This window comes from Cervus elaphus, chromosome 8 (genome assembly GCF_910594005.1).
Source record: "Cervus elaphus chromosome 8, mCerEla1.1, whole genome shotgun sequence".
NCBI lineage: Eukaryota > Metazoa > Chordata > Mammalia > Artiodactyla > Cervidae > Cervus > Cervus elaphus.
Genome location: NC_057822.1, coordinates 16,515,059 through 16,538,423, shown reverse-complemented (window position 1 = coordinate 16,538,423; position 23,365 = coordinate 16,515,059). Strand labels below are relative to the sequence as shown.

The 23,365-nt window shown below is 43.7% G+C and overlaps 1 protein-coding gene and 1 non-coding gene across 3 annotated transcripts in view; both read left to right on the top strand.

The window, feature by feature from the left end:
* The window catches only part of ARMC9 (armadillo repeat containing 9), a 171,376-nt gene that overhangs the window by 5,676 nt on the left and 142,335 nt on the right, over positions 1 to 23,365 (top strand). For both annotated transcript variants that reach the window (XM_043909702.1, XM_043909703.1), the window contains exons 3-8: positions 661 to 786; positions 5,404 to 5,574; positions 7,186 to 7,341; positions 10,963 to 11,055; positions 14,951 to 14,975; positions 22,581 to 22,738. In XM_043909702.1, coding sequence (XP_043765637.1) covers positions 661 to 786; positions 5,404 to 5,574; positions 7,186 to 7,341; positions 10,963 to 11,055; positions 14,951 to 14,975; positions 22,581 to 22,738 — 729 coding nt within the window. The remainder of the gene's footprint in view (positions 1 to 660; positions 787 to 5,403; positions 5,575 to 7,185; positions 7,342 to 10,962; positions 11,056 to 14,950; positions 14,976 to 22,580; positions 22,739 to 23,365) is intronic.
* Positions 6,618 to 6,727, top strand: LOC122698971. The gene has a single exon (XR_006342474.1). It is a non-coding gene; the product is annotated as a U6 spliceosomal RNA (small nuclear RNA).

Below are 23,365 nucleotides of genomic sequence, written 5' to 3'. Positions count from 1 at the left end.
AGTCAAAGCAGTGGTTTTTCCAGTAGTCATGTATGGATGTGAGAGTTGGATCGTAAAGAAAGCTGAGCACCAAAGAATTGATGCTTCTGAACTGTGTTGTTGGAGAAGACTTTTGAGAGTCCCTTAGACTGCAAGGAGATCAAGCCAGTCAATCTTGAGGAAACCAGTCCTGAATATTCATTGGAGGGACTGGTGCTGAAGCTGAAGCTCCAATACTTTGACCACCTGATGTGAAGAACTGACTCATTGGTTAATGACCCTGATGCTGGGAAAATTGAATGCAGGAGGAGAAGGGGACGACAGAGGATGAGATGGTTGGACGGCATCACCGACTCAATGGACATGGGTTTGAGCAAGCTCTGGGAGTTGCTGATGGACAGGGAGGCCTGGCCTGCTGTAGTCCATGGGGTCGCAAAGAGTCGGACACAATTGAGTGACTGAACTGAACTGAAATGAACATTTTCTATAATACTGTCTTTCTAGGCCTTTAGTATGTATATCAATAAGTAAATTTCTGATCCCACATTACTTCTCCAAAGATGACAATTAATTAATCCCATTATATATTTGTGATAATATTGAGCTGATACAATTACATCAAAGACAGTCACTTTGTTGATAAATGTATGCTCACTTACGCTCTTTTTTTTTCTTTTACAGTATTTAGATTTTGCTGAATTTGAAGACACCTTGAAAACATTTTTGAGAGAATGTAAAATAAAAGGAAAACCATTGTCTAAATCTACATGTGGCTCTTTAAGGGACCCCAAATCATTGAAATTCCAGGTAACATTTTACTTTTTTGATTTTCATATATAATCAAGATGCTCCCAACTTCTAAAATATGTCACCATTAGAGAATGTTGGAATCATTTCTGGGGACCTGGGCAGAGCGACTCGTTAGACTGTGCTGATATTTATGGATAAACGAGTGATATCACCTTCAAATCTCTGGAGAGATTTCACATCCTTCCTTGACTGACCTTGAAAATAAATGGCAACACAAGGTTTTTCCATACATATTTCTTGGTAGGAAGAAGAAGAAACCGTGCAATGCTTATAAACAGAGTCAAATGTGATCCCCACCCTGAGGAAGTTTAGGTTATTAAATCTAAGTACTGGGGACACTATGGTGAACAAAATAAAACAAAATATCAGCCCTCAGGGTGCTTGCCATCTAGTTTGGGGAGGTCGAAGCGGGCAAGAGCCATATACAGGGCAGCATCCTGTCAAAGGCAGGCCTGGGTGGCTGGGAGCCCCTGGCGGTGGGCTGCACAGGGCAGATATCACATGGTCCTCAACTCTCAGAATCAGAAAGGACCTTGAAAGTCCTCATTTCAAGGACTTCCCTGGTGGTCCAGTGCTTAAAACTCTGTGCTCCCAATACAAGGGGCACGGGTTCGATCCTTGGTCAGGGAGCTAAGATTCCACGTGTGCGGCCAAAAACAAAAAGTCCTCATTCCAGTCATTTGATTCTGTGTCCAGTTCAAAACGTTCTAGGTAAGGGATTGGCTCACCTCGAGTACGACCCGTGACAAGAGAACATACCCTTTCCTGAGGCAGCTTAGTTCGGCTTTGCCTGATAATATTTTTATTTTTTGGAATTAACAAATTTTATTCTCTTATAACTCTCCTGTTCATTTTCCTAAACACTACATGAAGTGAGGCTAAGTCAGTGTTAAACAGATCAGAATTTCTAATGGTAACCCATAAAACATGATTTGATTATTTTAATAAATTTGTTTCAGTATACATACTTCCAAGGAAAATCGGAGACTTGGTTTGAGAGTCCCACCGAGTTGCTGAAGGTCAGGCCACAGCCTAACTGCCCCATGACCTGGCTTGGGGTACCGCTGAGCAGGGACACCGTTGAAGTGGCCCGGGGAGTTGGAGTGGGGCTGTGCCCATGCCCAGCACCCCTCCAGGCCTTGGGCATCCGGTGCCGAGCCCGCAGCTCTTCAGACACAGGCTCCTCTGTCAATGCTGCACCGAGCAGCCTGAGGCGTCCTCCCAACCCCAGTGCAAACTTCAGAACAGAAAACGAGAATCTGGTTATCATTAGACATGCAAACAGAGGCTACTTAACTTGAAAGGTCTTGAAACTTTCTGCTTCTGAGAAGCCTGTCTTTTCTGCCCATTCAGTAAATAGCTGTGTCCCGCCTGTACAGATTTCCCAAACAAAAATACCTGAAGCGGTGGCTTAGCGATACTTGCTAAGCACCAGTGGCCCTCAATAGACAAAATTTCCTTAATTATAGTTCTGTAAGAACCTGTATGTATGGGTAATTGTTGGTGGTGTGTAAATTTTCCAATCTTGGTAATTCTGGCTGCGATCACACTTTGCATTCGAGAAGTTAATATTTTGTGACCCCTGTGAGTTATCACACTGGATTGTTCTATTTGTTGTTGTCACTAAGCTGTGTCTGACTCCATGGACTGCAGTACACCAGGCTCCTCTGTCCTCCACTATCTCCTGGAGTGTGCTCAAATTCATGTCCATTGAGTCGGGTTGTTATATGTGTAGATATTATTTTAAATTCAGGGATCACTTTTTTAAATTAATTAATTTATTTTTATTTTTCTTGGAGGATAATTACTTTACAATATTGTGATGGTTTTTGCCATACATCATTATGAGTCGGCAATAGGCATACATGCGTCCCCTCCATCCTAAACCCTCCTCCCACCTCCCTCCGCACCCCATCCCTCCAGGTTGTCACGGAACACCAGCTTTGGATGCCCTACGCAGGGACCGTTTCCAGGTTCCGAATATGTTTCATAAACTTGGAGTATCATGGCACAGCAAAGGTGTGTGGTCCCATGTCTACAAATGCAGAGTCTAGAAAAAACTGTAGATGGGCCATGTGAAGCGTAGGCACACTTTGCCAAACCATGTTAAGAAAACACTTGAAAAAAAAGAAAACACTTGACTCCAGGCTTTAAGATACACTCGAGAGTCTGTACACAGTCCCTGGACCTCGCGGGAGGGTCCTCCCCTGGGTGGTCTGCAGGGTTTGCTCAGAGCTTAGTGGACGTGAGCCTAGGGCAGGGCCAGGCCCCAGCAGCACGTCCCTCTCACCTTCGTATTAGGAAGTGACAAGAACATGGGATCCTCTGACCAGGTCCCCCCAAAGAGGCTGGTTTTGAAGAGGTAGAATTTCACTGTGGGGCTTATTTTGAAAACTTCTGAGTTTCTTTCCAGTGTATGCCAATCTCTTCCCAAGTGAGGTAATATTCAGAGACGGTTGTTCTCGGTCACGTGACACAGAGAACATTTTTGTAGTGTTCACGTCGGAAGACTCCTTACCAGGGAATGTTTCTGACTTAAGGAAAACCAAACACGGCAACCCTGTTCTCTGTAGGTTTCTATCTTATGCTAAAAAGCTTGATTATAAACAAATAGAATGAAAGTGAAAGTGAAGTTGCTCTGTCGCGTCCGACTCTTTGTGACCCCATAGACTGTAGCCCACCAGGCTCCTCCATCCATGGGATTCTCCAGGCAAGAGTACTGGAGTGGGTTGCCATTTCCTTCTCCAGAGGATCTTCCCGACCCAGGGATCGAACGCACGTCTCCCACATTGTAGGCAGACGCTTTACTGTCTCAAATAGAATATGTTACCTTAAAACAAATTTACAGAAAAAAATGTAAAACTTTTCAAAGCATAAAAGAACAGTGCCCCGGTAATTGTGGTAAGTAATGGTGGTGAAGGATGGGGGAACTGGAGAGTCTACAGAAAAATCTGAAAAAAAATCAGAAAACTCTGAAAAAAGTTTCTGCAGTTGAGCCCAAAATGGAGGTCTGCGTATTGTGGGCATTTGATACAAAAAGGAAAACACTGCAGGAAACTCTCTTGATCCTGAAGGCAAGCATGTGTGCTAAGTCGTGTCCCACTCTTTGCGACCCCATGGACTGAAACCTGCCAGGATCTTCTGTCCATGGGATTTCCCAGGCAAGAATACTGGAGTGGGTTGCCATTTCCTCCTCCGGGGATCTTCCTGACCCAGGGATTGAACTGGCATCTCTTGCATCTCCTGCATTGGCAAGCAGATTCTTTTATCACTGAACCACCTTGCCTAAATCTGTAAAGTCACACAGCAGGTGGTGGTGGTAGGTCAGTTATCGCTCCTCCTGTGAGACAGGTGATGTCTGACTGCCACCTCCTTTTCTCCAGAGTTCTTTGTCTCAACCTCCGCGTGGTGAGTCGGGCCATGGGCTCTGCCCCACGTTGTCAGGCTGGTACAACCCCGAGACTGGCCAGGAGCCGGGCCTGTGCTCCTCCTTCTGTCTCCAGCTCAGGCGTCCTATTCCTGGACCTGGAGGCAGTCACTGTCTGGGGAGCTGGGCTCTGTGGTCACTTACCGCGCTGCCCTCTCCACCAGACACGCTTCTGGCAACAGCAAACTCATGATGACGGTCAGTCCTACCTCCCAGGCCTGGGATTGACTGCTTCGCATGGCTGAACTCTTGGCTGTATGCCACGTCTTGGCAGCTATGGTGTCAGCGACTCTCTGTAGGTATGAGGTCGCTCTGCTGAGGTCTGGCTGGGCTCTGGGTCCAAGCCATTCTCATCAGTCTTAGGCGGTGGGTCACCAAGTCCGAGGGGCGACCTTAGTGTATTCTCTTGCTGGTGACAGATTCCTTCCATTTCAGAGACCTTCACCATTGTGTCTGTTCTTCAGTGAAAGCTGCTTAGTCGTGTCTGACTCTTTGTGACCGCGTGGACTATACAGCCCATGGAATTCTCCAGGCCAGAATACTGGAGTGGGTAGCCTTTCCCTTCTCCAGGGGATCTTCCCAACCCAGGGATCGAACCCAGGTCTCCCACATTGCAGGTGGATTCTTTACCAGCTGAGCCACCAGGGAAGCCGAAGAATACTGGAGTGGGTAGACTTTCCCTTCTCCAGCAGATCATTCTGACTCAGGAGTCGAACCAGGGTCTCCTGCATTGCAGGCGGATTCTTAACTCAACTAAGCTACCTGGGACACCCTCTGTTCTTCAACATGCTCAGATTTGATATTGCCGAGCAGTAGAAAACCAGGGGCAATCTGCAGGAATCTCAGCCAAGGCAGTCTGAAGCCCTCTGGATCCCTCTTTTCCTAACCTTTACCTCTGAAAAGGAGACTTGGTTTTGCTCACACTGAAATGATGGAGTATATGGGTGTCTAGGACGAGATGGTTGGATGGCATCACTGACTCAATGGTCCTGAGTTTGAGCAAGCTCCGGGAGATAGTGAAGGCTGGGGAAGCCTGGCATGCTGCAGTTCACAGGGTCACAGAGAGCCGGACACGAATGAGTGACTGAACAACAGCAAGGCGTCGGGAGGGTGTGAGAATCAGGGGTGTTGGGAGACGCGGCGTCCCTTGTGACCAACCGGGCTTCACTCTGACGTCTTCTCCACAGAGGGATCTCCTTGCTGCGTTTGACAGTGGAGACCAGAAGGTGTTCTTCAGGCTGTGGGAAGAGCACATCCCCAGGCCCATCCGGGATGGCGACTCTCTGGCCCAGAAGCTGGAGTTCTACCTTCATATCCACTTTGCCATCTATCTTCTGAAGCACTCCACAGGCAGACCTGTAGGTTCACGTTGTGTTGGGGGGTTGGTCCACGGGGTATGTTAAAGAAGAATGTTAGCCGTTACCTTTTGCAAATGAGGATTAAGTTAGTTATTCACCCCTTTTATCATATTGCTTCTCAGGAGTAGGCCTCATATGTCCTGATGAATGCTTTTTCTGTCTCATTCCCAGCAGTTTCTTTTCTAATTTGTATGGAAAATTAATCATTTCTGTGATGAAAGCTATGTCATCATTTCCTTGACTATCTCAAGATGGGTATGTCTAAAAGAAAACATCTTTAGACCACATTTTTAACCAGAAGATGAATTTAAGCTTAAACAGTGGGAAAATGGTGTGCCCATTTGTGAAAGTTTGAGTGACGGGTTGAATTGAGCTTCTGCAGTCTTCCTGGAGGTGTGAAGGAGAGAGGGGAGCAGACACAGGCTGCTCTGCGGGTGAACCATGGGGTGCGGAGGGAATGACAGAGGGGGGCTGGCCAGGCTGACATCGGACCATCTGGCCTTTGTTTCACGACTTCTCCCTGTATTGGCTACTGCCCCGAGGACCTGTGTTACCTTATTAACATGTCAGTGGCCACAGGAGGGGTCAGAGTGGAGGGAGCAGCTATATAGCACATTGTAGTAGCTGTTCTTGGAAGGCTGTTCCTAAAGATGGTTCTCAGCTGGGTGCTGTTGTGGGAGATTTTCATTTCCCTTGTATCTGTTTTTACTAATTTTTTCTGTTTTGCTATAAGATAAAAAAAAAAAATCAATAAATTTTTTAAGTCCAGTGGGCTTCATGGTATAGGTGAAGGGAGATACATTGATGAGAAGAACTGGCCTGTGTATGAGGCTGTGAGGGACCTAACAGGTGAGACCAGGGAAGACCTTCTCATTGAGGCCCAGGGGGAGGTGGAAACCTGGCGGGGGTGGACCCGACTTGCCTGGGGTTACACCCGGAAGTAGTGAAGCTGGCAAGGTCACCTCCTGGTTAGCTTAATAAAAGAAGGGAATAATGATATGGAAACTGCTGTTTCAAAAAACTGTTCACCCTTAAGTGCTTGCTTTGGCAGCACATATACTCTTAAAAAAAAAAAAATAGAACGACACAGTGAAGATTAGCATGGCCCCTGTGCAAGGATGACATGCAAATTTGTGACTAGTTCCATATTTAAAAAAAAAAGACTATTCACCCTTAAAAAACCTCTCCTAAGAAAACCACAGGAATGCAGACAAATATTTTTTCTGCTATCTGTACTATGAAAACAATGTACATATCTAGTAATGGGAGATTGATTAAATACATTATGATAGACCCACAAGATGAGGTTTTGTCATGCCATTAAGAAAGATGTTGATAAATTTAAGGATATCAGAAAATGGTAATGATGAAGTGAAAAGGCAGCGCTTGGACTATATATATTATACATCTAGTTCTCTGATATTCCTGGCAGTTTCATGAAGGGGTGAAATAGGGGGTGATGTTCAGATGACTGGAGACAGCTCACGGGCTGGGCCAGGCGAGGAGGATGCCAGTGACGAGGCTGGAACTGAGGGAGCCTTGGAGGGAGGACGGGTGAACCGGTGAGCCAGCGTCAAGCAGGAGATCTCAGACATCCTCTCTTCCTTGAAGGACAAAGAGGACCTGGATGAAAGGATTTCTTATTTCAAAACCTACCTGGAGACCAAAGGGGCGGCCCTGAGCCAGACCACGGAGTTCCTCCCTTTCTACGCCCTGCCTTTTGTTCCCAACCCCATGGTGCACCCCTCATTTAAAGAACTCTTCCAGGTAAGTGACTGTCTCCAGTTCTTGGATCCTGGGCAGCATAGCAATTCCACCTTTTATACACTGGTGATTTCTGAAGGATGCTGTAAAAAAAAAACTAAAATTTGTGTATGTTGTGTTTTAAAAGAATGTATAGGTAATTTGCTTTAACAAACTTTTCTTCTGCTATAAATGTGATTTTGTTGTTGTTGTTGTTGCACCAAGACTTGTTAACTCAGACCGACAAAATATTGTAAAATATACTAACCTCTTCAGTCATTCTGTGTAAACTTTTGCAGTATTGAAACGATAACCTATTCAATTATAATGAAAACTAGTAGCCAGAGAAAAATCCAGACTACTTTACACAATCACTGGTCATGTATATTTTGGTTTGTGTTAAAATTCTCACTTACTCGGTGTATATTTGATTGTTTGATTGTACTACATTATTTGTCTATAGCTCTTCTAATTGTTATATTTCATCTTACTTGACATTTTAGCATAGTATTTATAAATAAAATTTACCTATTAAGGTAATTTTTGTTGACTTACTAAAATTAATACATCCCACTGAGAGGTTTATTGAAATGTATTTAGAAACAAATATTTTGATATGACTAGATAGTTTTTCTAAAGATCTCACACTGTTTTCAAAAATTTGTATGGCACTTGCTCCCCAACAACTGAACAATGGATGCAATTCTTCCAAATTCAGTACATTTCAGTTTCTACTCTTTTTCTCTGTTTACTGAATTCAGTAAAACCAATTTCGTTACTCCTGAATAGCAGCTGCTAAATTGAAGGTCAGGTGGTTGACTCATTCTATCAAAGCCAGATTGTTATATAGTGGCACAGTTGAAATCTGTGCTTGTTTTTCTGGTCAGTCCCAATTTAGTTTTACTGTCTTCTCCTAAAAGGTTAAAAATATGGAACAGTTACAAAGGTGATGAACCTTGCAATGGAAGGTTAGATTTTCTCACAGTCAAGGTTCTGTTTATGAGAGTTATGACGTGGCGGTGTGGCTGCAGCTTAGGTCAAGGTGAGGTGGAGCTGGGAGAGTCAGGGAAAGGTTCCCACTGAGTCCTCGGCAGGTCTGATGTTCCAAGATTGAGTTCAAGTTCTTCTTCAGAGTTCAGGAGGGTAGAGATCATCAGTATTCACAGAGTCATTTTATTCTCCCTTTTTCTCCTTTTGCTGCTGCTGCTAAGTCGTTTCAGTCGTGCCCGACTCTGTGCGACCCCACAGACAGCAGCCCACCAGGCTCCCCCGTCCCTGGGATTCTCCAGGAAAGAACACTGGAGTGGGTTGCCATTTCCTTCTCCAATGCGTGAAAGTGAAAAGTGAAAATGAAGTCGCTCAGTCGTGTCAGACTCTTAGTGACCCCATGGACTGCAGCCTACCAGGCTCCTCCGTCCATGGGATTTGCCAGGCAAGAGTACTGGAGTGGGGTGCCATTGCCTTCTCGTTTACTACTCTCTAAATATATTCTTTCAGTGGTCATCACAGGTACTTCAGTGTACATAATAAAATCTAAAGTTAGTATCTTTACTCTCTTCCTGACCATTACAAGGACCTCATTTAACTTACGGTCTGTAGTTGTCAAATATTTTAGTATATACTTTAGCCCCACAAAATCTGAACTTTTAAAAAATTTTATGCAGTCAGCATATGTATCGATTTACCCTTAGATTCACCAGTATTTTTGTTTACTATTCCATCTTGTGTTGAGGCCCTTCCATCCAGGATCGTGTTCACCCCTACTTGAAAGATGTTCCTTTAGAATCTCCTTTCGTTGAGGATCCCTTCTTTCAGTTCTTGTTGTCTGAAAGCATCTGTACTGCCTTCTCAGGCAGGGTTAAAACACTAGATTTATAGCTCTTTTTTTCCGTGTGGCATGCAGGATCTTAATTCCTCAACCAGTGGCTGAACCCATGCCCCTTGCAGTGGAGCTCGGGGTCTTAACCACTGGACCTCAGGGAGGTCCTGACAGTTACTTTCTTTCAGGACACTGAAGGTTTTTTATTTTGTCTCCTGGCTCCCACTATTGCAGTTTTGGAGTTGGCCATCAGTCTGATTGCTGTTCCTTTGCAGGTCACCTGTCTTTTTCTTTCTGATTGTTATCATTTCACTCTAGTGTGTCTAGTGTGTCTTAGGGATACCCACATATTATATATTTTTTTTTTTTTAAGATGTCTTGGTTTATGTTGGCCAACCTAGCAGTCTTTTCCTGAGATTCATTTCTATATGGTTGAGCACAGAGAGCCTCAAGCTGGAGCACACCGTATGAGTTTCCTGCAGTTGCTATATCCAAGGACCGCACGCTGGGTGGTTTAAAACAACAGAAATTGTTTGTCTCACAGTTTACGAGGCCAGAAGTGTGAAATCAGGGTGTCGAAGGATTGTGCTCCCTACAAAACTTCTAGGGGAAGATCCTTCCTTACCTTTTCCAGCTTCCAGTAGCCTCAGGTATCCCTTGGTTTGTGGCTGCATGATTCTAAATCTCCTCTCTGTCTTTGCATGGCTGTCTTCTTTCCGTGTCTGTGCCTAACTGTCCTCCTTCTTATAAGGACACCAGTCATACTGGATTAAGAGCTTATTCTCATTCAGCCTCCTCTGAGCTAATTTCTTCTGCAGTGTCCCCACTCCCCTGACCTCACATTCCGAGGAGATTAAGGCTTCAACATGTCTCTTTAGGGGACACAGTTCAACCCACAACAGACACATTAGAAATAGAGTCATTGTGCTGTGGCAGGGAATTACAAAATCTTTTTTAAGATATCAGACTTTTCTGCTCATTTAGCAGTATTTTTTTTAAGTGTCAGAGAATGCACTGGATAGACCAGTGGAGTTGGGTTGGGGGTGTGGGTGATGAGAGCTGGAGGGAGAAGTGGGGAGGATGGGCAGGTCGGAGGGAGATGGAACAGGATCTCAGAGCTAAGTTGACATGAATTTTTAGCGGCAGAACTTCTTTTAGTGGGACTTCCCGGTTTAGTGGTAGATACTCTTGTCTAAGAACCTTCAGGAAAATTGTCCCGAGAAAGGTCGTTGCTTGTGACACTTATTCTTTCACTACATAAGTCATTTTTTCCTTCTCAGTGAACATTATTTGAGATAAATAATTTATTCTTAAGGAAGAAATCAAACTAGACACATATCAGAATGCTGGACACGATGGAGTATTTGAGGCAGATGACCGCTTCTTTCTGGTTTTTCTTGTCTGAGTGAGGTTTATGGAAATGAGTCCTTTTCTTCCGGAGACTTTCTGTAACTTAGCGATAATTGTATATGCCTGCCAGTGCCACATATGCCTAAACCATACTGAATTATTTTTGGTATTCAGTCTAATAAGGTTACTTGGCATCCTTGAAATACTCAAATCATGTTCAGGGTTATTTTTTCCCTGATTATGAAAGTACTCTGTGCTTTCCTCCTGCCATGGGCTCTTGAATATTCTATAAGTGAATTGGTCAAATGTCCTAAAACCTGTTTTTTACAACATCACACCACTGACAAGACATCTTGCTTCTGATTTCAGTAACTGTGGCAGAGCTATTTCATCCTGAAGGCCACAGCTTGACAATGTTTGTTGACTTTTAGTGACCTGGTGCTTTTCTTATTTTTCCTTGTTCTTTTTTCCTTTAGGATTCTTGGACTCCGGAATTAAAGTTGAAATTGGAAAAGTTTCTGGCTTTAATGTTCAAAGCCAGTAACACGCCAAAGCTTTTAACATTGTATGTATCCTTTTAAAGCAAATGGAGACCACCTATGGAATTAATAGTTGCCTCTGTGTGTGTGTGTGTGCTAAGTCATTTCTGTTGTGTCCAACTCTTTGTGACCCCGTGAACTATAGCCTGCCGGGCTCCTCTGTACATGGGGATTCTCCAGGCAAGAATCTTGTAGTGGGTTGCCATTTCCTCCTCCAGGGGATCTTCCCAAGCCAGGGATCAAACCCTCTTACATCTCCTGCATTGGCAGGTGGGTTCTTTATCATTAGTGCCACCTGGGAAGCCCAAGAATGGCTTGCTGCTGCTGCTGCTGCTAAGTCACTTCAGTCGTGTCCGACTCTGTGCGACACCATAGACGGCGGCCCACCAGGCTCCGCCGTCCCTGGGATTCTCCAGGCAAGAACACTGGAGTGGGTTGCCATTTCCTTCTCCAATGCGTGAAAGTGAAAAGCGAAAGTGAAGTCACTCAGTCTTGTCTGACTGTTAGTGACCCCATGGACCGCAGCCCACCAGGCTCCTCCGTCCATGGGATTTTCCAGGCAAGAGTCCTGGAGTGGGGTGCCACTGCCTTCTCCCAAGAATGGCTTAGATGGCCACAAATAGGGATGGTTGTGGTTGTGCTGCTTCTATACTCGAGTGAATGAAGCACTAACAGGAGCATGTGCCAAGACCTGTAAAGAGTTGACTTCTATGGCATTGGGTTTCTGAGACTTGGCGAGGTTCTTATTTTCATGTCATGTGCCAAGAAGCTGTCTTGAGTAGGAAAAAAATAATGCCTGTCTCCTTGGAAAAGAACTCTTTGGAATTGTCCCTTTACTGAAGGTCAGTCACTTAATGCCTTGAGGTCATGATGTATGGATCAACTCATATATAACTTGTCCTTCCAATCAGGACTTTTAAGAAACAACTTTGTTGAGGTGTAATTTACATACCATAAAATATGCCCACAGTAAGTTATGTTATTGAATGATTTTTAGCAAATGCCCAGAGCTGTGCAGCCATCACCACAATCCATTGTAAACAGAGGCACTTTTGGGAGTAGAAGGGGAACACTGACCAGACAGAGGCCCAGGACGAAGTGTAAGCGGAGGCTGTCCAGGGAGGAGCAAGGCCGTTACCTGCCCATGGAGGCTCCTTCCCAAAGCTGGTTGGTCCCTAAGGATGCTCGTCTCCTTTTATTCTGAACAAGCATGTAGCAAAAGTTATTTCATGACAGGAGTTAGCATTTTGATTTGTAAAGTTGGTGCTTGTTTTGTTTACCGTAATAAAAAATTTAGGCTGCTCTGCTGGGTAATGCCTTCTGCTTCCATTCTGACTCCAAAGCACTGAACTCTGTTTTCCTAATTGAACTCTGAATAGAAATCCCTGGGATTTCATGACACGTTTCTCCTACTTCCACTTCCTGAGCATTCAGTGGTTCCCTCTTGCCTGTACTCAGCTCCTCACCTCACCCTGAGACTGCCCCCAGATGGGCTTAGTACACCTCCTCTTTCCACTTTTATATCCTTTAAGGTTTTCTTCAAGTTCTTCCCTCTGCCCACATGTTTGCATACCCAGTTCCTTTCCCTCTTAGAGTTTTGTATAAAAGGACAGCTTTCAGTGAAATTAGAACTTCTCTAACTTGGTTTATGGCTTTTTAAATACACTTTAAAAAAGTATTTCTCAGGACTTCCCTGGTAGTACAGTAGCTGGGGTTCTGTGCTCCCAATGCAGGGAGCCTCGGTTCAGTCCCTGGTCAGGGAGCTAGATCCCACATCCCGCAGCTAAGAGTTCACCTGCCACAACTAAAGATCCTGTGCAGCCAAATAAATAATTAAAAAAATTAAAAATAAAAAGGCTTTCTCCTTAAAGGTAACAGGTACCAACCATTATGTAAAGATTCTAAAAGAAAATTTTTACATAATGATACTGGTATATTAATAATAGCACCCACTTCGTAGGAATAGTATGAGGATTGAGTTAATACATGAAAAACCTGCTTAAAACTATCCAACACATAGTAAGCAGTTGTGTTATTTAGCTGTTGTAATATAGTTTGCAAACACTTGTCACCTTTTATCCCATTGAACATTTGCTTCGAAGCAAACACTGAAGTCCTGCAGGTAACTTTAAACATTATTCCTCTCTTTTCTTTCTTACATGGAAATATTTGGAGTTCGGTTCAACACGTATATTAGGTTGAATAGTGTGCTAGGAATTAGGAATAAAAGAAAAAGCCAAGATCATTGTCTTAGCTGGAGTTTTGAACATGAAAATGGGTGTCTGCGAGGCAGACAGAATGAGGGATAGGAGTTCCAGGTAGAGGGAACAGCTTGTGCCCAAGTGCTGAGCCAGAGTGTCTGGGACACTGAAGGAGTCAGTGTTGCTGGGGCAGAAGGATTGAGATGGAGAGAGTCAGAGACCAGGCAGGGCCGGGTCATGGAGCTTAGTGTGAGGTCCCCTAAGTATTGAGGAGAAAAACATGCTCATGTTTACATTTTTTTTAAATCACTCTCTTTTTATTCCTGAGTATAAAATTGATCCTATTCCTTATAGAAAGTTTAGAAAGCACAGAAATGCATTTGTTTGCACACATACACTTCAAAGTATGTAATGTTTACAATAAGCAACGATAGACATCTCTATGCATGTATATTTTTATTTTTTATTTTTTTTTGCATGCATATTTTAAAATATTTTTCTAAAATGAAGAGAATGTTTCCTCATAGCATTAAAATATTCTTCAAAAATAGGTGGTCTCAAAGTTTAAACATAGAAATTACCTATGTCCCAGCAATTCTACTCCTAGCTGTATCCTCAAGAGAAACAAAAGTGTCCATCTACACAGCAGCTTGTACATGAATGTTCACAGCGGCCTTATCCAAAATGGGCAAAAAGTGCAGGCAGCCCAGATGTCCATTGTCTGATGCATGGATGACCAAGTGCACACAGTGGAATATTACGTGGCAATACAAGTGAGTGAGTTACTGATCTGTACTACTACATGGATGAACCTTGAAAACATGATGCTAAAATGAAAGAAGCCAGACATAGAAGGCTGCGTATTGTATGATTCCATTTGTGTGAAGGGGCTAGAAAAGACAGATCTGCAGAAAGTGGGTAAGTGGCTGCCTAGGGCGGGGGAGGGTGGTGAGAGGGGGTGGGGACTGCTGATGGCACAGGGTCTCTTTCTTGGGTGGTGAAAATATTCCACTCCTGATTGCGGTGATGGTTGGACAACTCCGTGAATATATTGAAAACCATGGAAATGTACACTTTAAATGGGTGAATTCTATAATATGTGAATTACACCTCAACAAAGCTGTTACCAGAAAAAGTAAGGAAACCCAAATAAACTAGCTAAACACCTTGGCCTTCAGTCATGGGGCCAGATGTGTGGAAGCTGAGGTTCAAACCCAGGCCACCCAGCACTAGCGTCTGTGGTCACGGTCACTGTGCCATGTTCTTTTCATCAAAATCTCAATTTCCTTAGGCTAGTTGCTTTAGTACTGAAGGTACAGAGGTAAAGGTTATTAACAAAGATTTGCAGTTTTAGTCCAATGTTTTGGTAAGGAGGCCAGTTAGGGGGCTGTTGGATGCACAGACTGGTTCCTGAGATGGAGAGGAGGATTTCCTTAAGGGTAGTCACCCCAGGATTGAGAAGTCTGTTAGCTGTGTTCGCTGTTCATCGGGTTCCAGTTACCTGTCCTGAACGGTTAACCATCTCAGCTGTTCATGGGGTTCAGGTTACCTGTCCTAAGATGGTTGGTTAACTGTCTTCGCTGTTCATCGGGTTCCAGTTCCCTGTCCTGAGATTTCTTTTTCACCGCACCGGGGCTGTTTCCCAGATCGCCCAGCACAATGAGAGGGATACCCTGAGTACTGTCTCCTGAATGCCTGTTTTCCTGAACTTCTTCTCATCCCAGAAGGAGAATGGACAAAGCAACAAAGGTAAATCATCTAGATTAACCATTTTTAAATAACAACTTCGCCGACTCGAGTTTTAAGTAATAAAATGGAGAGAATTCCACAGACTTGGCAAAAGAGGGCCTTGAAAGTCTAAATACTTATGAAGTGCTTCGCAGTCCATTTTCTCTGCATTCCTTGAGGCCCACTTCTCAGAGTGGCTGGTACTGTTAGCCTTGTCTTGTACGTCAGGTGACTAAGACGGGGAGAATCCACTCAGGTGCCAGAAAAATGTCACGGCAGCAGCAGTTAGACGGCGCAGTGCAGCACGAGTTATTTCCGTGTCTTTCACTTTTACCTTGAACTAGTCTAGTCTAACAGGGTCTTATCTCAGCAGCATGTGGAGTGTCTGTTCTTATGAAGCGTTTCCATTTTTCACATTCAAAGTAGGAATTCCAGTCTTAAATTTTTAGCATAAACTGATGGTTTTTCCATGATGAGTCATTTTACCACACCCCTTCATTTTTCAGAAAGATGAGAAAAATTTTAGTGAACATGGTGGCCACAAGTGGGGTTCTCTGTAGGAGTTTTGTCTCTGACACAACATGATTATGAAAACGGCTGAAGTTACTCTGTTGGAAAGGGTGTGTGACGTGCCTCTTGCCTTTGCTAAGTACTCATGGCATCATCCTGGATTCCCAGCAGGTGGAGTGTTACTACGTGAAATAGCAGGTTTGTCCTTTTCACAGCAGTCCTGCCAGAGAGGATTTCACAACTTCCTGCCATTGTTTCTCTGTTTCCTTTTAGAGAGTTAAAGTTTTCCAAAGAACAAAAGCGTTGGGAAGTTGTCATTTGGCTCTTGGTTCTCCAGCACTGGGAGGATCAGCAGTGCTGAGATCCCCACGGGGGCTTCAGTAACTTCGGGTGGGAAGTCCTGGGGTGTCTGTTCTCCACCTCGGGAGCCCTGTGGCCTCCAGCCCTGCGGTTCCAACGGTACAGCCAGTTCTGCGGCCAGGCCACCCCTCTTGGAGCTCCGAAGACCCCACCTGGAGGAGTGGCAGGTGTCAGGACCCCTCCTCTCCGTCTGCCCGAACACGGAGGAGCGGGGTGCAGCTGTGTCCTCGTGGGGTCAACGGGGACCTCTCCGAGGGTCGCAGACCGCAGCCTTGAACCGTCGGGGTAGCTTTGCCCCCAGCACGGTGACCCCGAGGACGAGTGCAGCCCCCAGGACTGCTCCGCACTGGGTCAGTGCAAGTCTGGGCCTTGACCAGGGCGAGTTCAGCCCGGTTTTCTCCCTTTTGGCACAGCTGGAACTCTTCAGCTGGGCCGGCACCTCCCAGAAATGCTCTTGTGCTTCACTGTTTCTCTAGCCATCTGTTTCTCTAGCTGTCCAAGCAGACCACCTCAGACTTGGTGGCATAAAAGAGCAATGTCCATCTGTTATCCTCCTCTTGCATGGTTTGGGAGTTATGGGCTCAGTCAGTTCTCCCTCAGGGTTTCTCCCGGGTGTAGACGGATCCGGGTCGGGTTCGAGCCAACTCCAAGGCTTCCATGAGCATGGGTGTGGTGGCTGATGCTGGCTGTCGGCTGAGCTCTCAGCACAGGCCCTGGACCAGAACCCCCAAGTGGACTTTCCTTGTAGCCTGGGTTTCCTCAGGGCCTGGTGGCCGGGTTCCCACCCAGGGTGAATGTCCCCAGAGGGGTGCGGATGGGAGCCGTTTCACCTCTTCACCCAGGCTCTGAAGTAACTCGGTGCTGTTTCTGGTGTGTTCTCTTCATAACAAGCAAATTCCTGAAGCCCACGTTCAAAGGAAGGAGAATTACATTCCACCTCTTGATGGGAAGGAGTGTGAGACTTTGCAGTCATGTTTTTTTTTTTTTTTCAGGTTCCATTAGTTTTATTTCTGCAACCTTTAAATCCTGTCACAAACTAGATTTTGTTACAGCTGGATTTAGTAGGAACAGAAATCAAGTTCACTATTTTCTGAAACACACAAAAAGGGAAAGGGGAATGACTTAGAAAAGGTTTTCATAAAAAAATCAGAAAAATCCCTCAACAAAAGCTAACCATTAAGTTTAATTCTAATTGGTAACGGGTTTTATTACAATTAGCTGGTATTAATTGCCATCATGTTTTTACAGAATCATTTTCCATTTTTCTATGGAATGTTCCAACAGCTAACTATGTCATGCAGTCATGTTTTAAAGCCGCCGCCCCACCTGTGTCTTCGGGTCCCCGAGGCCTGCCTCAGTGCTTGAGTGAGTCTGTTCAGTCCCTGTTCAGATTCGGTCTTTGGACTCCTAGGCACTGAAGGCAGGAAGGTGGTGAGAAACTTCTCCCGGATTGCCGAGTTTCTGCCAGCCCCTGTCACCCGGCGTGCCCTGCAGTTTAGGGGGATAGCTTCTTGCCAGGAACCAGTTATGTCTCCAGTAAGCAGCCCAGTTTAGCAGGCAAAAATAAACATGGGTGGGAGGAGTGCACGTAGAAGAGCCTGTGTTTTTTCTACAGCCCTTTCATTTGGTATTTCAGCAAGGAGGCCAGGGTTCTGAGCCTTCTTTAAGTTCGATTTGAGTCTTCCAAGGCTAGCTAAGCAGGATGTCTGTGGAATTGAGTCTGGCAGGCACAGCGTGTCTGCGGCAGAATAGCCCCAAATGCAGTGTCGCCATGGAGATTAGGGAATAGCACCCGGCAAGGCACTTGTGCCAGGGGCTCGGGCCCAGGCCCAGCGTCACCACAGCTAGTTGACTGGATAATGTCATTATGTGTCTGGATAGGAAGGTTTCATGGGCAGAGTGAGATTTCCATTAACTTTTTCTTTTCTTCTTTTTGTTCTCTCTTTTTAATTCGTTATTATTTCCGTAAACTTTGGAAGAAGGGTGGGCAAAGTGTTTGGAGTATGGAAAAGTCTCTCAAAAGGAATTATATTAAAAATGGTGTTAGGAATAAAAACTTAGGTTGGCAGCATAGCATGTTGGATTATTATTTTCACCTAGCCATCTAAAAAAGGATATAGAAATAGCATCTTTCAGCATTCCTGGCATTATTCATTTGGCCCCTTCAGAAAATGGGCGACTGATCATTTTTCTGGAGTTCAGAGCTATTAATAGTGTTTCTGAACATGACGACTGATACTCCTAGTTCTTTCTAGCCTTAACTTTCTTCATCTAGCATTTGTGGATTAGCAAAAGAACAAAGAACTGATTCATATCTAAATACAAAGAAAAAGGTATGTATATTGTAAAAATAGGGAGATTAATTTAGTTTTTTATATTGTTGTTGTTCAATCGCTGCGTTGTATCTGATTCTTTATGACCCCGTGGACTGCAGGACACTAGGCTCCTCTGTCCTGCACTATCTCCCAGAGTTTGCTCAGATTCATGTTCATTGAGTCAGTGATGCTGTCTAACCATTTCATCTTCTGCCGCCCTCTTAACCATGTGCCTTCAATCTTTCCCAGCATCAGGGTCTTTTCCAGTGTGTTGGCTCTTTGCATCAGGTGGCCAAAGTATTGGAGTTTCAGCTTCAGCATCAGCCCTTCCAATGAATATTCAGCATTGATTTTTATATTAGGTTAGAAAAAATTTCTGTATTTTGAAAGGTATTGTCTTGAGCAGCCTAGGGGGTCTCCAAAGTTAAATCTCATCTACTCTTATAAAAATGGTACACTGGGATGACCCAGAGGGATGGGATGGGGAGGGAGGTGGGAGGGGGGTTCAGGATGGAGAACACATGTAAATCCATGGCTGATTCATGTCAATGTATGGCAAAAACCACTACAATATTGTAAAGTAATTAGCCTCCAACTAATAAAAATAAATGGAAAAAAAAAAGCAATGCGTCTAAATGAAGTATAAATGTTAACAGGAGAAAACTTGACTGTTGTACTGTAGTGAAGATCTCCGTCAGTTTTGTTATTGTTTCATTTCCTGCAGGAATTAAAAAAACCGTCTGTGACCTTAACTGGCATTCTTTTAGTTGTGTATATGTTTTGTTTAAAGCTTGCAGTTCTTTGTCCAAAGAATGGACAGAGGATGCAGTTCTTTGGACTTTTGCACAAATTCTGTCAGTGACTTTGAAATATAAAGCGTCTCAATAAGTTTTGCTGGCATGACTATGGCAGTTTCATTAAAATAACATGAGCCAAGACATCTCCACTAAAAGTTGACATCTTGGAAGGCGAGGCATCTTGGCTTAGTTGTCCTTCTCTCATAAAACTTTTGACAGGGAAAAGAAAGAGTCAGAGTTCTGTTTAATGCTCAGAAATAGAGTTGATATTTTGAGCTGTAACCCAGATATCTTACAGTAATGGTCAGGTCCTGTTTATAACTGTTAAGTTGTCTGCACATTGATGTCTCTGGATAGCAGACTGTTTTTGCTAACAGAGAAGGAGTTGCCTACTTCTCTCTTTCCTGTTTATAAAATTTGAATTTTTCCCCCATGAATGAAACTAATTTTTATAAGTAAATGCTGGGTTTTATGGGCTTCCCCTGTGGCTCTGCGGTAAAAAATCCACCTGCAATGCAGGAGACAAAGAGGCACAGGTTCAATCCCTGGTTCAGGAAGATCCCCTGGAGAAGGGCATGGCAACCCACTCCAGTATTCTTGCCTGGAGAGTCCCAAGGACAGAGGAGCCTGGTGGGCTGCAGTCCATAGGTCCATAGGGTCCATAGGGTCGCAAAGAGTCAGACACGACTGAGTGACTAAACAGCAACTCTTTTCTGTAGGCTGCTGGTAGTTAGGGCTCTTTTCTCTCAGGTTACCATACTTTGAAATTGTCATAAATTCCATTTCTTTGTTCTCAAGGTAAAAGCTCCACAAATAGTCCCTTGCATTTAGTTAATCGACAATGAGTTTCTGAGGGGAGGTTTTTGGTGCAGTCCCCTTTCAAGAGGGACTACTTGGGTGACATTAACATTCCTGGTTTGAGAAGTCATTTGACCCAGCTAATGGGTTTTGGTATTTCATTCATCTGCCACTTGGTACATGTTGGGAAAAATCTCATAGATTCTCTCTAATATTTATTACCATAAAATGGGACTGTGAATAATCTAAAATTTTCATCCTTGAAAGTTCTTATCTATGTAATTTTGATTTTTGGATGTATGAAAAAGCTTAAATAATACTTAGTGGGGGAAGAAGGTAGTGACTGTCAATATTGTATTAGGAGAATGAAAAATGATTCCCAGGGATATTCTCCAGAGGTTCAAATACTGGATGTAAATTTGTTTCAGATGACTTTTTAAAGTTATCTTTCAATACTGAAATTTGATGGGTATTAAATAATAATAATAATTCATTACATGATATTTGGGGTTTTAATAGTTAAAGTGTTTTACTTCTGTACATCAACAATTGTGAAACATGAAAGTTTTTTAAATACAGTGGGAATGTGGGTTATCATGGTAGCTGTTTAGAATACGAATTAAGAGGAATAGATAATTTAGGGCAGTGTTTCTCAAACATGCAGTTATGTGTCAGAGCCATTTGAGGAGTTTGTTAACAATGTAGGAATTTGTTAACAATACCCAGTATCCACAAAATCAGTCTCTGAAGTTGAAGCTTGATCATTTTTATTTTTGGATGATTCTGATATATTTCAGAGTTTACATACCACTGCTTTAGGACATAACCTTTCTGCCATTTTTTCAAGTGATCTACTTATATAGAAATACATTTAGAAAATCTTTGACCCTTTTCCATGAAAGGAAATAATAATAATAGCTGCCATGTATGGCCCACCAGGTGACTGCAGCCACAAAACTAAAAGATGCTTGCTCCTTGGAAAGATAGCTATGACATACCTAGATGTATTAAAAAGCAGAGACATCACTTAGCCAACAAAGGTCCATAAAGGCAAAGCTTTGGTTTTTCCAGTAGTCATATATGGATGTGGAAGTTGGACCATAAAGAAGGCTGAGTGCCAAAGAAGTGATGCTTTCAAACTGAGGTGCTGGAGAAGACTCTTGAGAGTCCCCTGGACTATGAGGAGATCAAACCAGTCCATCCTGAAGGAAATCAACCCTGAACATTCATTGGAAGGACTGGTGCTGAAGCTGAAGCTCCAATACTTGGCCACCTGATGCAAAGAACTGACGCATTGGAAAAGACACCTTCTCTCTAGAGGAGAAGGGGGCATCAGAGGATGAGATGGTTGGATGGCATCATCGACCCAGTGGACATGAGTTTGAGCAAAATCTGGGAGATAGTGAAGGACAGGGAAGCCTGGTGTGAGGCAGTGCATGGAGTTGCAGAGAGTCTGACACGACTGAGCACCTAAGCATAGCACAGCATAGTTGATTTACAGTATTATATTAGTTTCAGGTATATATACAACATAGTGATTCAATATTTTTATAGGTTATATTCCTTAAAGTCATTATAAAATAATGCCTGCATTTGGTCTTTATAATGTCTCTTTGTATGCATGGATGTGGGGGCAGCAACAGGTCCTTCCATCAAAAGTGTGACCTTCCAGGCAAGGGAGAAAGTAGGGCAGAGGCAAGGAGGGCTGACACCAATGAAGATTCCAGCTGTGCCCAGGGTGGCTTGGCCATCTTGTGCTGCTGTGAGGGATGGGGGCAGGGTGGTGGTGGGGTTCCAGGAAGAGAACCCTAGAACCTTTCAAGGCTACTGCTGTAAGGCCCAGTGGGGTGGCTTATGCTTTCTTAAACTGGCAGTGAACACCTGGCATCTTACCTAACTTTTACTTAAAACTTTTACGCAGCCCTAACTTTTACTTAAAAGGAAGAACTTATCCCTCATACAGACTCACAGGGCACAAACAGAGAAAAAGACTCAGTTTTGGTTCAGCCATTTTGTGAACTGATGATAGAAGGAAACATTGACTTCATTTCTCGTATATGTACAGAGAGGAACTGAAAGAAGTTGTATGGGATTCAGCCAAGGAAATAGATTTTGTTAGGAAAGTCAGTGATGAGCAGTTCAACTATCAGGGTAAAACATTAAAAAAAATCAAGGACTTCCCTGGCGTCCAGTGGTTAAGACCCTGTGCTTCCAATGCAAGGGGCGCATGTTTGATGTCTGGTCAGGGAACACAAAGATCACACCTGCCATGCAGTGCAGCCAAAAAGAAGAAATTAAAAGATCGGTGATTACAAAGCACTTTGTAAGTAAATGTGGCGTAAATAGAAGTGTTAAATACATAACTGCTAAGTTCATTGTTATAGTAAAATATTCTTACAGGGGGCGTGGTATTCACTTGAGAAGAATATAATTATTTTTTATTTCGTAGTTTTTTTAAAAAATCTTTTTAAACTTTGTTTTTTGTTTCTTTAAAAAATTATTTATTTATGGCTGTGCTGAGTCCGCCTTGCTGCACAGGTTTTTCTCTAGTTAGAGCAAGCAGGGGCTACTCTCTAGTTGCAATGTAGTAGCTTCTCTTGTTGAGGAGCACAGGCCCTAGAGCATGCAGGCTTCAGTAGTTGCAGCATGCATGCTCAGTAGTTGTGGCCCATGGGCCGAGTTGCTCCATGGCACATGGGATCTCGGATCAGGGATGGAACCCGAGTCTCCTGCATTGACAGATGGATTCTTTGCCACTGAGCCACCAGGGAAGCCCCTTGTAGACTTTTTCTTTTTAACCATCGCTTTTTTGTTTTGTTTCAATGTACATGTAAATTGCTTCCTAGACATGTTGCAGCAGCTCCACCAGCAGCTGGTAGAAGCTGAGCGGAGGACCATGACGTACCTGAAACGGTACAACAGGATTCAGGCCGACTACCACAACCTCATCGGAGTCACGGCAGAGCTGGTGGATTCTCTGGAGGCCACGGTCAGTGGCAAGATGGTAAGGAGGTCCCCCATTGTCCACGTGTCTTGAGATAAAGATGAGTTGTGGGCACAGATGATTCCTTGCCACCCCCAGCCAGTGACATCTGCCCTCTTCTTTACAAGCCGAGGAGCAGCCGTTTATCACGCCGCTGCAGTATTTCATCCATTTTTCCTGACATATTACCTACTGCGTCTTTATTTCTCTAGCCTGTTCTTAATGTTAGCAAATAATGGGCAGCAGAAAAAAAATTATGTTGTGGCATAAAAACAGGGGGAGTTACTCTTTTGGTATATAGGAGACCTATGGGTTTTTATATACTGATTTTGTATCCGGTAACCTTTCTGAACTCCATAATCTGAGAGATTCTTTTGATCGATTCTCCTGTATTCTAGATTGGCAGTCATATCGCTTTCAAATAATGCTATTTTTTTTTCCTTGTATATCCTAACTTTCTTTTTTTTTGCCCCCCCTTAGCTTATTAGCTAAGACTCTCTGGGAGGCTGTTGAATGAGCTGATGGGCATGTTTGTCTTATCTCTGACTTTAATGGGAGTGACTCTAGTGTCTTAGTCAATAAAAAGGTAGAAAGCATAATAAAATCACATTCTGGAAGTAGAATTTCTTTTACTGGAAGTAATTGTGT